Raw genomic sequence first — 14,597 nt, forward strand, 5'->3', positions numbered from 1 at the left:
GGTAAGTGCAATTTTAGTCCGGGAGGATGAAGGTACGTAATTTTCCATTTATTACGTTAGCAAAATTTTAACGGGAGCAGAAACTCTCTACCCACATTTGGAAAAACTAGCCTTAGCTTTCGTAGTCGCCGCTCAGACACTGAGGCCATATTTCCAATGCCACCCGATAGCTGTGGTGACTACTTTTCCTTTGCAGAACATCCTCCATAAACCCGAGCTCTCAGGCAGATTGGCCAAATGGGCCGTTGAAATGAGTGAGTTCAACATAGAATATAAACCAAAGGCTGCAATTAAGTCGCAAGTCTTGGCTGACTTCGCGGCCGATTTTAGTCCGGGACTACTGCCTCTGGCAACCAAGGAAGCAATAATGGTGTCGGAATCGACATCGGAGGTTTGGACCTTATTTACGCACGGAGCTTCCAATGTGAAAGGGTCCGAAATCGGAATAGTCTTAATTGCGCCTTCGGGGGAAACCTTAAGGCAAGCCATCAGAATGATCCCTTTAACTAATAATGAAGCAGAGTATGAATCTTTGATTGCAGGGCTCGAATTGGCCCGGGGACTTGATTCCGAGGTTATCAAAATTAAATGTGACACGCCACTAGTGGTAAATCATGTCTATGGGATCTTTGATACCAAAGAAGAACGAATGCAACAATACATGGTAAAGGTCCATGCTCTTTTGGCACCATTCCGGGTGTGGTCAATCACTTATATCCCGAGGGAGGATAACGCAGAAACGGACGCATTAGCATACTTAGGATCATCGACGGAAATAAAGGGATCGGAATCCAGTACGGTAGTGCAACTGATGAACTCGGTCCTGAATACGGATGGTTACTATGAGGTAAATTCGACTAGTCTGGTCTGGGACTGGAGAAATGAAATAATCGACTATCTCAAGCACGGGAAATTGCCCGAAGCTCCCAAAGTATCACGGGCGTTACGCACCAAAGCTGCACGTTATAGCTTCAAGAGAGGCCAATTGTATAGAAAATCCTTCCAAGGCCCGTTGGCCCGGTGCTTAGGAGCGTCAAAAGATAATTATGTCATGAGAGAAGTCCACGAAGGGATATGCAAAAATCACTCGGGTGCAGATTCTTTGGTGCTAAAGTTGGTATGGGTAAGATATTACTGGACACACATGGAACAAGACGCCAAAGACTTCGTACGAAAATGTGATAAGTACCAACGCTACACAACAATAGTACACCAACCGGCAGAACCCTTAAATTTGGTTCTGTCCCCATGGCCATTCATGAAATGGGGGATGGACATCATCGGACCGCTGCCACCGGATCCCGAAAAGGTAAGGTTTCTTTTAATTCTGACTGACTATTTTTCTAAATGGGTGGAAGCAGGTCCTCATCAGAAGATCGGAGAACGCGAAGTGGTCGATTTTCAGTAGGAAAATATAATTTACAGGTTCGGAATACTAAAATAGATAGCATGCGACAATGGGCCACAGTTTATAAGTGCAAAAGTTACAAAGTTCCTCGAAGATTTGAATATAAAGAGGATCATATCTTCTCCTTATCGTCCGAGTGCAAATGGTCAAGCGGAGAAAACAAAATAAGTGATTATTCAAAATCTCAAGAAAAGTTTGGAAGCAGCAAAAGACAAATAGCCCGAAGAATTGCCCGGAGTTCTATGGGCCTACCGAACAACGACCAAATTGAGCACACGAGAAACTCATTTTTCCCTTGTGTACGGTGCTGAAGCCCTAATTCCGGTGGAAGTGGGTGAACCCACTTTGAGATATTTTTGGGCAGATAAAGAATCGAACAACGAAGCAATGTTAATCAACTTGGAACTGCTCGAGGAACGGAGGGACTTGGCACGTGTAAGAATGGAAGCTCAAAAGTAGAGAATGGAGCGATATTATTATGGAAGAGCCAACCTCCGTTATTTCAAAGTAGGAGATTTGGTTCTGAGGAAAGTAACCCAAAATACCCGGGAGCTCAACGCGGGGAAGCTAGGTCCAACGTGGGAAGGTCCCTACCGGATTTCAGCTATCACTGGAAAAGATTCATATGAGTTGGAGAACCAGAATGGAGACAAGTTGCCTAGCAACTGGAACGTGGCACAACTCAAAATATACTATGGCTGATAAACATTATTCAAGCGAAAATATGTGCTGCACTCTTTTTCCCTTCATTCAGTTTTTGTCCCAATTGGGTTTTTCTGGCAAGGTTTTTAATGAGGCAGCGATAGAAAGCATACTACGAAGATAGCAGCAATAAGACCTTTGATAGCAAGGCAAACAAATAAGCTTTCACTCGGGAACGATTAGATAATCTTTGGTTCGATAGCAAATTCCCACTGGGAAGTTAAGTTTGCTACCGAATAGAGGTTACTCGACCGTTCACGAGCAAAAACTACTAGAGGATTGTTAGATATTCTTTCGCTCGATAGCATGGATTCCTAAGGGGAAGTAAGGTATGTTGCCGAGTTAAGGATTATCTAGCAATTCATTAGTGAAATCTTTGAAGACACAAGACTTCCAGTGTTCCAATTTGCATTCTTCGCATTCAAACATTGGGGGTAATGATATGAGGATACGACAACATTGACTGCCACATCAACCGGAAAACAAAAATCCGAAAACCAAATGCATCATCGAGATCGGGGACTGTGCAACCAGCCCCATAGAAACAAGTTGTACAAGATAGCCACAAGTAATGGCAATTTCTTTTTAGCATAATAAATGCTAGCCACAAGTAATGGCAATTTCTTAGCATAATAAATGCTTGTGTACTTTTGAAAATAGAAGGAATTATATGAAATGAAATCCTTTTATTTTTATCTTATTTCTTGTTTGAATGATGAACTAACTTTGTCATTTGAAAGTTAAACAAGTACTTCAAATGTTAGTGTCATAATGAACAGGAGACGTCCTCTTCAAGAGTACCGTAAACATAAAAGGGCCCTCTCTTATGAAAACCCTCATGGTAAAGGGTTGGTTTCGGAAGAATTTGTGCCCGGAATCAAAATGCCTTAGAGGAAAAATGCACCCGAAGACATACACGAAAGGACGCAAAAAGAAAATGCACAAATACTTATAGAAACCCTCACGTAAAAGGGATAATGCTCAGAACCAAAATGCTTCGAGGAAAATGTATCTGAGGCTACATATAGTAAAGCGCGAACAACAAAACGTGTCAGAATTCTTAAGAAAATACAAAGGTTAAAGACTTACGTGGATATTCGAATGAAAGTAAGACTCAAAAAATACTTGAGAAAAAATATGTCTTTATTTACAAGAACGTGCCAAAATGGTAAAAGTATAAAATGGGAAAAAGAAAAGAAAAGCTAAACTGCAGTGTCTCCGGAACCAGGAGGAAGAGAAGTGTGTGCATTCCCGGGAGAAGTAGGTGGGTCCACCGATGGCTCAATATTTTCATTAGTTTGGCCTTCGGCATCATCATCTTCCGATTCTTCTTCAGTTCCCAAAAACTCAGAACCAGAACCAGAAGGGCCAGGTACATCAGACCTCGATGGAGTCCACTTTTAGCAGCTAACTCAAGCTCGCGTGCCTTAGCAATTTTGGCATCAAAGTTAATGACACCAGCTTTGGCCTCTTCCAAGGTTTTTCTCCTTATGTTGTACATGGCATAAGTTTTTCAACAATGAGGGAAGCCTCTCGGCTCTTTAGTTCTTCTTTAAGTTGGGTTACCTCGGCAGAAAGGTTTTCCCGGCCGAACCTAGCAGATTTGATGCTGAAATCAAGGTCGCGGATAGTTGAACTAAAGAGCCTATTATGCTCGATAGTTTTCCTGTACTTCTCTTCTAACTGGTCATGTTTTGCCCTCACAACAGCAAGTTCTTCGATTTTGGAGTTCAAGGCTGCTTCTAAGTCGGTCAATTTTTCGGCAATAGCAGCCTCGCGCTCGGTTGCAGCAAGAATGGCGTCCTGTACTTCAGCCCATTTGGCCTTGGCTTCATCAAATCTAACCCTCAACGAGCCAATTTCATGGATAAGGTTACCACTTCTTGCTCGCTTTGCTGCAAACGAGCCTCCAAAATAACGACCTCAGTAGCTTTGGTTTCCTGTTCCGAGAGGCGGAGAACAGTTTGGTCTCGTTCCACCAAAAGCTGATTCCGTTCAGAAGTAAGTTCTTCCTTCTCATGAATCAACCTCTGAAGGCCCTTAGAAGTAAGAAAGTTGTCCTACAATACAAGAATAAGTAAAACATAGAATACATTCATACAAAAATAGAAGAAATAACAAAGGAAGAAAGGAACGCACAGCTGCGGCATTGTGCATGGCATTGTTCAACAAACACTCCCCTGAGAGTGCTTGAATCTTTTCCCAGGCTTGCTCTGAAGCCAAAGGCTTCAGACAATTAGCAAGCTCCACCAGCCGGGATAGCAAGTTGCATCCGGTAGAGACTGAAAGAGTAACATTCCTCCTCTTTTGTGGATCTTCAGAAAGGGAAGCATAATTTTGCCCCAAATTCCCATGAACTAGGGACTGGGGAAGAGGAACACCCTCTCCATGGTCAGGTGTGGCCGGAGGAGATGATGTAGCAGTTGCTGGTGGAAGAGTGGATGGAGGTGGAAATGATGTAGCAGTTGCTGGTGTTGGTGAAGGTGGAGATGAAGCTGATAGAGTCGAAGGGTGAGAAGCAGTTGCATCAAATGCAGTGTTGGTGCATGGATGCTCGCCAACCAAAGACGACAGGGATCCGGTACTCAGCTCCGTAGTACCGGGCACAGCAATTGGGGCCCGAAAATGGGATTGACATTATCTACCAAATCAAACTCTCCCCAAATTGTCGAAGCATCGTCCTCGATTGGTGTAACTCTCTCAACGGGTCGAGCATCATGTTGAGATGATGAGAATCATTGTCTTTTATGTAGAGAAGCTCCCTCATCACTAGCTTCTTCATCATCACCAATCATCACGGTGTCTATGATCGGCCCGAAAGGGGGACCAGTCACCATCGCCACCGGATACGACTCGGGGGCATCAGTCTTTGCCCTCTTATTATTTTCCCCGGCCGTGGAGGAACATCTTCTCTTTGGTTTTTTATCCTCCGTCCGGAAACTCCGTAAAGAAGTATTTGCGCCCGAAACAGGCCCGAAGATACTTATTCGAGTAAGTGCCTCATGAAGCAGCCTCGCTATATCAGCAGGATCATCCAAGACGTCTTCCTCGAGGACAGCAACAGAGCCCACAGGTAAACCTAATTTTGTGAACAAGTCAGAAGGTTCAATCAAGTTCTCCATATACAAAAAAAAATGGAAGCAAGGTAAGTTAAAATTACCATGATTTTTGGCCTTCCACCCATATTTAAGGGCCAGTTCTTTCCACAAATGAGTTTCATGCGTCGTAACGTCCAAGATCTTTTGTACCCACCGGTCCAAACCTTCGATCACCGGTAGGATCCATCGAGTTGCTGAAACAAACGAAGGATGAAGGATCAATACGGCTATAGAAAAATATTTAGTAAAAAGAAATACTAAACAAAGAGCTTATGAGTGCGGTTCCAAGCGGCCGGAAAGGATAAAGCCGTTCCCAAAATGATGTCATTGGTGGCGACTGCAACGAACCGTTCCATCCACCCACGGTCATTGTCATCATCCATGCTAGACAGCAAAGCATGGTGGCCATGCTTGCAGAGGTTTATCATTCTCCCGCGGAAGATTTTGGGAGAATAGAGATTCATCATATCAGCTAAGGTTAGCTCCTCTCCAGTTTCCTTGCACAAATACCCAAGGCAAGCAACCACCCTCCATACAGAATGACTTACTTGTGCCAAACACACTTGGTAGCTGAGGAAAAACTCCGCAATCACGGAATCAAGCTCTCTGCTCAAAGAAAATGCACCCAAAGTAAAGGGATACGTATAAACATATGTAAAACCCCTTCTTGGTAAGGGTGACTCGCTCCGACATATCGGGAGCGATAATTTCTAATTCATGGCAGCGACAATCTTCCTTCACAACAGGAATGCTCGAAGGACGTACAGAAGAAAGATACCTGCTAACAGCCCATGTACGAGAATTAGAAGTAGGGAATTTCTTTTCAAAGTATTTTGTGGTAATAAAACTTCTAGGGATGATGGAACCCACCGTTGGAGGAGCAGAGTCCTCGGTTTTGTTCTTGTTCTTTGAAGAACCGACACGCTTGGAGGAAGAATCCATTGAATAAGAAGAAGGAAAAGGTTTTTGTTTGAAGAGAATTAGAGAAAGGATGGAGAACAAAGATGCAAATCAGAAGCTCGAGAAATTATGAAGTGCAAAGGAAAAGAATCATGCGTATAAGTTAAATTTTGGTGGCTAAATTCATGGCCATGATTACCTCGATAATCGGCAAAAGTTGTGCTGAATTGTGGGATGATGCGTGTTCGGGGCATTAAATGCCGAGAAACGTGCATCTAATCAACCGTCAGAAGCCTTCAGAGGGAGTTATAGTAATTCTCGCCAAAATAGTGTTTCTACCAACTTTTCGGTAACACAAAGTTATGTCACCGAAAAGTAGGAGGACTATCTGTATAGAGTGAAATATGATATGACACATGGTCATCTAAAGGAAAGACACGTGGAACCCAAGATGGGGATGGCCGAAGACTGAACGCAGCCATTCTACTTGTCACCGAAAGGGATAACATTCATAAAGCTGTATTAAATGCTCTACGCCTGGTAGCATTTAATAAGGAATATTCTACAGCATTAAGATCGACGGCATGTTACAGAGAATTTGGCATTTATGTTCACCGTTACATCTTCACCAATGACCCTCATAATTGACATTAAAGGAGGACACGATCCTAGGACCTCCTTCCCTAGACACAACTATAAATAGTGAGCCCAATTATCATTGTAAAGGACACCAATTTTCTGGCTAAGCTTACACTACACTCTGTACAAAGCTTAATATAATCTTACTTTTTCGCTTTTTGATCTCATCATTGCTGTGCTCGAAAACCTTGTTCCTGGAACTGTCATCTCTGTTGTTTCATCTACATTTTAAGGCTAAGTATTGTATATTTCTTTAATTATTGTATTATTTCAGGACCAGATTAGTTTACTTATCTAGAAACCACATATAAATTCAATTGTACCATTTTACGGGTAAACACAAACATATATTAACCCGCACAATTACTAAGAAAAAAATGTTTGTCGTAATGTTACCAAATGTGAAAATAGAACAATTAGCAGATATGTCAGACCAAGTTTGATATAATATAAGGTAGTAAGTATTATTTTGTATTTTTTAAATTGTTTGAAAGACTCTAATTTCTTTACGGAGGAAAAAAAAAAGGAAGGGGCAGGTTTAGTTGAATGGAGATTAGTGATTAAACAAAGAAGAAGTTTTCTTTTCGAATTTGTGCACTCTTTTTTATTGGGTTTTTACGTCATTTATTGTTACACTCCATATTTTCGTACGTAAAAGTACGCCGTAAGTCAACTGATGTAAGCTCGAAAATGAGATCATCTTTGAAAGTAAGTTAATCATGCTACCTTGTAGGTTACAAATATTTATGATCATGAACAACAAGTACCAAGAGGGTTGAAAGCCTTAGAAGCTAAACGAATTTAACAAAATAAGTTTCGTTGAAATTGACAAGTTGGGAATGCTATAACACATATTTTCGGGGTGAGACTACGGTACTTAATATGATAAGGAGGTTATGTTATGAGTTATTTTGGTCTTATGATAGTCCTTTGTTAAGTTTTGAAGTCAAGCAAGTTATGGAACAAAAGTCGATGAAAGTAGTCACAAGTTACGTTCATAGGTTTTACTGAAAATTGGGTCTAATATTACTGAGCTTTTATCCCAATATACTTGGATTTATAGGGTTATCCACCCATCAAATTGAAGATCTATGAGTTTAGTTTCTAACGCATTAAACCGTTCATCGATACGATATCGGAGTAGAGAGATATTCGCATCTTCGCGAGACTGCATAGGCAGCCCCTATGTGGCCCACTTAGGTGGTTGACGACCCTTGAACATTTTAAAGTGGTTGGAAGGATCATTTTTGGTCATTTTCGACCAAGGACAATTCCCAAACTCTCTCAACACCTCTCTAATAGTTCTCCAAGGTTCCAAGGCGAATCCAATGTGGTTTTACCTAAACCTAACCTCAAAAGTTAGCCTAAGTGAAGAAAAGAGTCTCTATGGTGTTGTGATGTCATTAAGGGTGCTTGTAAGCTAAGAGAAGCTTTGGTTTGAGTTTGTTCTGATTATTTAAGGTAAGTATAACTCCATATTGATTGTTCTTAAGCTTATCTATGTATTAGTTAAGTTATTTGGATGAAGAACTACAAGATAGCATTTGAAGTGGTATAAGATATTGTTGTCTCTTATTGGACTATTTTCGAGTTGTATATATGACTTCATATGCTGGAAATCATGGGGAATAGCTTGGTTATAATATTTTTATTGTTGTTGTGCTTTTCAATATATTGAGTATGTTGATGATATTGTAATAATAAGAAGAAGCAACCACACAATACCTAGAAGTTGTTCATATTGTTGTTATCTCTTGTTGAGCTGTTTGAGGTTACTTTTAAGATGGATATAAGGTTGGAATGTCATGTCAATATATATATATTTATATGTTGGACCTGTTGATGGTGATGAAAGTATGGGGGATATGGGAAAAAGAGTTGGGATTTGGTTCCAATCCAAGCTTGCCGCTCGTCATGTTAAATAGTAGTTTCATTAGTGACGTTTGTGCACTTGTTGTTGTGTAGATTGATTTGTGTTGTTGGGTTGTTGGATGTGTTGTGGTGCTGAAAATATATAGTTGAAGGGTTGTATGTGTTTTTGTTGTTTTTATGGACTTGGAAAAGTAAGGAAAACAGGAAAGATACTGCCCATTTTAATATTAAATAAGCTTGTCGTTCGTTGTACGATAGTTGCATCTTTCGTAGCTTATCGATAGCATTATTATCGTTGTTTTAGATTAAAGTGCAACGAGATGAGTTCAACGTGGTTATTTCTACATATTGTGATAAGGTATGTTAAAGCTAAACCTTTTCTTTATTTTGGCATGATCCCGTAACTACATGCATTTGATAACTAGGCATAAAGAAAAGTTCATATTCCTGAATTTATGTACATTATCCTAGTCTCATAAATTATAATATTCTCCCTTATCGGGACATTATATTCAGTTAAGTGTTGTCTTCTTTCAGTCTCTCTCTCTCTCTCTCTCTCTCTCTCTCTCTCTCTCTCTCTCTATATATATATATATATATATATATATATATATATATATATATATATAATCACCATCATCGAGCTATAATCAGTAGGCAAGCCCTTATTGGGCAATCTCTGATCAAATGATAAGTTATATATCGAGTCAACTGTGGCCGAGTGCCTATGAGCGAGCCCATAATGGCCGAGATACCGAGCCTAGTATGGTCGAGCGCCTATGATGGAGCCTACTACGGCTGAGCAGTTACACGTACCGAGCCTTATAGGGCCGGGCAACTATTTTACTTACTATATTAAGAGAGTTGAGTCAATACCAGTAGGTAAGCATATCTTTAGATCATTTTTGACTCCCATTTACTTTCAGTTATTATATTATCAGTTCAGTTTCTACTTTAAGTTATTCTATTTTCTTACATACTCGATACATTATTTCGTATTGACGTCCTTTTTTGTCGGGAACGCTGCATTTCATGCCCGCAGGTCCTGATAGACAGCCGGATAGACCTTCCTAGTAGATAGAGCCAAACATCAACTTGGTAAGCTCCACTCCCTCGGAGTTACCAGGTCTAGAATTGGAAGTCCATTTTGTATATACAGGTTTGATGGGTAGCTCGAGGCCCTGTCCCGACCATGATACAGATCTGTTATCTCTAGAGGATTGTAGACGGGTCCTTTATATTTTGTGTGTTTGTATTGTGTTCTTGCCAGCCATGTGTACACGTTTAGTTTGGTATTGCTTGTTGTAGATGTTCATGGCAACCTCGTCAGCTTGTACAATTATGTATATGAAATTTTGGGTATGTCTATCCCTCGGATGAGATATACGTTATTTTCAGATGATTCAGAATATGACCTCGTTGGCCTTGATTAGTATTGCCAGCATGCAGGTAGGCCTCGTCGGCCTAAGTTGAGGGCTACCCTTTCAAAGTTCATAGTTACAAAGTGGTACGCTCGTGCCGAGTATGGCACCGGGTGCCGATCACGCTTCCCCTGATTTGGGGCATGACACTTGTACAGGGGCGGCTCAATGATATTGATGGCCTAAAGCCAAACCTCAAAAATGCCTTAAATTTATTTAATAAATTTAATATATTTTACACGTATCTTGATCATTCATTCATTTACTTACTAGTTCTCACCATTGAAAATATTAGTAATTCTATTATTTAAATAATATTTTTATAAGAAACATATATTAACAGTTAATATAATATTTTTATAAATTCTGATAATCGCAGTTTTCTACCACTAAATATATGTCAGTATAATTTCAGTATCTGAAATAGTTCTAGTCTACTGAAATGAAAAATGTCTTAATCCACTCTGTATAAAATAATCAACTCTTAAAGATATAAGAGACTGCATTCTTTAATTATCAAAGTTGTCATCAAATTATTTACTTTCATAAATTGCATATTGATTATAAAACTCAAGTTATTTTTTTAAATAATCTCTATCACATTCCAAAAATATATATAAATTTATATCTTATATTAATTATTTTATAATATATAATAATATATAATTTAAAAAATTTGGGACCTTCAATTCTAGAGGGCCTAAAGCAATTGCTTTAGTGGCTTCCCCCTAGAGCCGGCACTGCACTTGTAATATTACATTCTCTAAGCTTTTAATATCGGACAATGACGGGAATCTTAAAAAGAAGGATGGGAATTAAGTAATAGTTGCTCAGCTAGTGCAAATTCCATAAAAAAAGAAAGACAGAAGTGGGAATGGAAAAATCGGAAGGAATTTATGGAAATCTTTGGAAAGAGGGAGTGTTGATGGCACAACTTGCAATTAAAGCAAAGTGGCAATAACTGTTTCATCCAAGACCTTATGGTGCTGTGGACCCACATATCTTTTCCTTTTTAACCTGATATATTCCAATCAAATTAAAAAATATATATTCTCACGCCATGAATTTCCCACATTGCCCGCAAAGCCATGACTATCAAATGCTAAGAGATTGATGGCAATTACGTCAAAAAAAAATGTTTTCCGTTTACCGTAGAGGTTGAATTTTGGTATTGTTTACTTTCCGCCAATATCTCTCTTGATTAAGGAGGACCAAATAGGGTATAGGGCCTATAGGCATAATTAAGGAGAAGATATTTCATGATTTTCTTTCACGTCTGTTCTCTCTCTTCTCCCCTGCCTCCATAAGTACTAGTTCGCCTTCCCAATTTTCTTCACTCCCAACTTCAATTCCTCTCACACTAAGATATCCATTTTTGCTATCAAAAGAAATGGCTTCAATGGGAGTCATCACTTCCATTATTGGTCTAATTTTCCTCGTTTCTCTTGTTGAAGCAAGAATCCCTGGTGTTTATTCTGGTGGTTCTTGGCAGACTGCTCATGCTACATTTTATGGTGGCAGTGATGCTTCCGGAACTATGGGTACAAATTAAATCCATGTCCATATTTATTTTAATTTCCCTCTATGATTTTGTTTTGGTTATATAATGCAGGTGGTGCATGTGGTTACGGCAATTTGTACAGCCAAGGGTACGGAGTGAACACTGCAGCGCTGAGCACAGCTTTGTTTAACAATGGGTTAAGTTGTGGAGCTTGCTTTGAGATTAAATGCACTAATGATCCCAACTGGAAGTGGTGTCTCCCCGGAAGCCCATCCATTTTAATCACTGCCACCAATTTCTGCCCACCAAACTACGCAAAGCCCAACGACAATGGTGGATGGTGCAATCCTCCACGTTCTCACTTTGATCTTGCCATGCCTATGTTCCTCAACATCGCCCAGTACCGTGCTGGCATTGTTCCCGTTACTTATCGCCGGTAATGTCCTCTTCCTCTTTATTGCAATACATACTAATTTTTGGACAATCTCGATAAAAAAAATCTTAAAATATAAACTATCGTAATGTTACTTACAAGTATGTTTTAAGCATGTACTATTAGAGGTGTTTGGTCCGAAGACAAATTATGATGAGATTAGTTGTACTGAGATTATTTTTGTTGTATTAATTCTAACATTGTCAATTTTACTATTTTATTCTAGAATAATTAATCTAGGGATTATTATTCCACCCCATCTGTTAGGTATAAATTATTTGGTTACTATTTTTTGGTATAATTTATACCAAGACCAGTAACCAAACAAAAAATAATGCGATATTAAATTTTTATCCTAAAATTATATTTGATTATCCATCCTACCAAACGACCCCTCAATAATTGCTTCTATCATAGCTGTTGCGGTGATTTGGGATGCTATAAAGCATCACCTTTGCCACTTTCTCTTCTATTTTATTTGAGGAACTTGAAAACCCGTAAAATAGAAGAAAAATATCACGGGTTCACACCACCAACATCAAATTTATCATGTGGACCATGGTATAATATAAAGGTAAAATGGCCTGGCCACCTAAATTTACACTCGTTTGTCAATCCAGTAAAGAAATTTAGAACTTTCTCATTCCCTCAACTCAATGAAATAAATATTAATAAACACATCCAACATCCATCATCAGAGCGAGCTTCAATTGCCCCGACAAGAATGACAAGTCACACTCTATGACTTTTTATTTTTCGGCACGGGTAGTTTGTGGGTATTATATTTTTATTACTAATTTATCAAATTTCTAATTTATTATTTTCTTTCTCTTTATCACTGTCATGTCCCAACTGTTGCTCCACCATAACTCCGGCACCAGCACCACCACACACTGGCAAATCAAGCCTAAATGGCCAAACCTAAATGTAACAGAAAGACTACTCCTTTTGTGCCTTCTTCGTCATCACCAATTTTACTTACCGATTTTAGTTCTCGGCAAAGCCACCATTTTCACCGGCCAGCTCCATCATTTTTAGCCGCTAAGTAATTTGGTCCGGCAACGGAGCAGTAAAGAATGTTATCGGCGTCAATCCCCATCTCCATCTCCTCAATACAGTTTCATCCTATTATCAATTTCTTTATTCATTAATAGACCAACTATCCTTCGAACTAAACATCCCATCTTCTCCTTGTAAAGCCAATCCTTCACACACATTTATTTCTTCCACCTTCTACTCTTTTTCTTTTTTTAACTGAAACACCTTTTGACAAGAAGAAAGGGGAAAAGAAAAAAAAATGAAGAGATTGGGGACGGGAAGAAGAGGAATAGAGGAATGACATAGCAAAGAGGAAAGAGGGACGAAGGGTATTGAGGTTGGGGGACGGAGAAAGGGGGAGATGGGACGAATTTGATTTGTTATATTTGCTTTTTTTTTTTAATTCTTTTAGTTACTTTATTTATAATTATTTCTATTTCAATATTTTTTAATCAAATTTTTTCTATAAACACGCCTTTTAAGCGTGATTTGCACACACCTTTGTCACATAGACAATGTCAATGCCACGTAAGCATAGTCAACGATCAGAAATATTTATCAATATCCATTTTATTGAGTTAGGTGTTCAAAAAAAAATTCTAAGTTAATTTACCGGATTAACAAACCATTAAAAGTTTTAAGTGGCCAAAAGCAATTTTGCCTAATATAACTCACTTTGACTTTGGTGTTGTACGAATGCAAAATCTTACATATTGTACCTACGCGCAAACTTTTTCAAGAACCTCCATGTGCCTTACCATTTTTTCCTCTGAGTTCTTCTGACCTTTTATCACATATAAGTGGGACCCTGCGTTTTAACACGTTAGGATAATAACTCCGTACACTATTCTTTACCTTAACAGTAAGTTTGTTACCATTATTCTTAACAATGTATTTACTATTCTGTAATTCATAGGATACCATGCCGAAAGCGAGGAGGAATCAGATTCACAATCAATGGCTTCCGTTACTTCAACTTGGTATTGATCACCAACGTGGCGGGTGCAGGAGACATAATAAAGGTGTGGGTGAAAGGGTCAAAGACTAACTGGATTTCCCTGAGCCGCAACTGGGGTCAAAATTGGCAATCAAACGCTGTCTTGACTGCTCAATCCCTCTCTTTCAGGGTCAAAGCCAGTGACCATCGCTCTTCTACTTCATGGAATATTGTCCCTTCTCATTGGCAATTTGGCCAAACTTTCACTGGAAAGAATTTCAAAGTCTAAAATTATTCACAATTGAAGATTTGACTGGCTATTTTCCCTACTCTATTTTAAAATTTTTGCTCCCATTTTATTGTTCCAAAATATTTTTCCTCTTAAAAGTGAATGGAGGGGAAGAATAGAGTGAAATCAAAAAGATACTTCAGTGTGTGTGAGGAAATAGTGTGTGTTGGGGGGGGGGGGGGGGCGAGTACTAATAGTGTAATTAAGTGATTTCCGAGTGCTTGTGTATCAGCTTTTTGGACTAATATTGGAAAAGGAACAGTAGTATGCAGTATGGTTGATGGTTAAAGAGAAAGCGAAAGGCCATCTGTAATAGAGCTTGAAGTGGCTGCAAATGATGTAGCCCGCAGCTGCTTTTA

General features: G+C 39.2%; 1 protein-coding gene across 1 annotated transcript; it reads left to right on the forward strand.

Moving 5' to 3' along the window:
- The first annotated feature begins 11,305 nt into the window (after window positions 1-11,305).
- LOC107792159 (expansin-A4-like) lies at window positions 11,306-14,301 on the forward strand. The gene is made up of 3 exons (XM_016614351.2): window positions 11,306-11,581; window positions 11,653-11,977; window positions 13,929-14,301. The coding sequence occupies exons 1-3, from the start codon at window positions 11,431-11,433 to the stop codon at window positions 14,236-14,238; spliced, it is 786 nt and encodes a 261-aa protein (XP_016469837.1). The 5' UTR covers window positions 11,306-11,430; the 3' UTR covers window positions 14,239-14,301.
- The last annotated feature ends 296 nt before the right edge of the window (window positions 14,302-14,597 follow it).

The sequence above is a fragment of the Nicotiana tabacum genome, chromosome 13, assembly GCF_000715075.1.
Source record: "Nicotiana tabacum cultivar K326 chromosome 13, ASM71507v2, whole genome shotgun sequence".
Classification (NCBI taxonomy): Eukaryota; Viridiplantae; Streptophyta; class Magnoliopsida; order Solanales; family Solanaceae; genus Nicotiana; species Nicotiana tabacum.

What these genes read in the sequence shown, in the direction of transcription:
- LOC107792159 (XM_016614351.2), top strand. Translation starts at nt 11,431, where the DNA reads ATGGCTTCAATGGGAGTCATCACTTCCATTATTGGTCTAATTTTCCTC. An exon ending in TGATGCTTCCGGAACTATGG is followed by an intron (nt 11,582 to 11,652) that starts GTACAAATTAAA and finishes TATATAATGCAG; the next exon opens with GTGGTGCATGTGGTTACGGC. An exon ending in GTTCCCGTTACTTATCGCCG is followed by an intron (nt 11,978 to 13,928) that starts GTAATGTCCTCT and finishes TGTAATTCATAG; the next exon opens with GATACCATGCCGAAAGCGAG.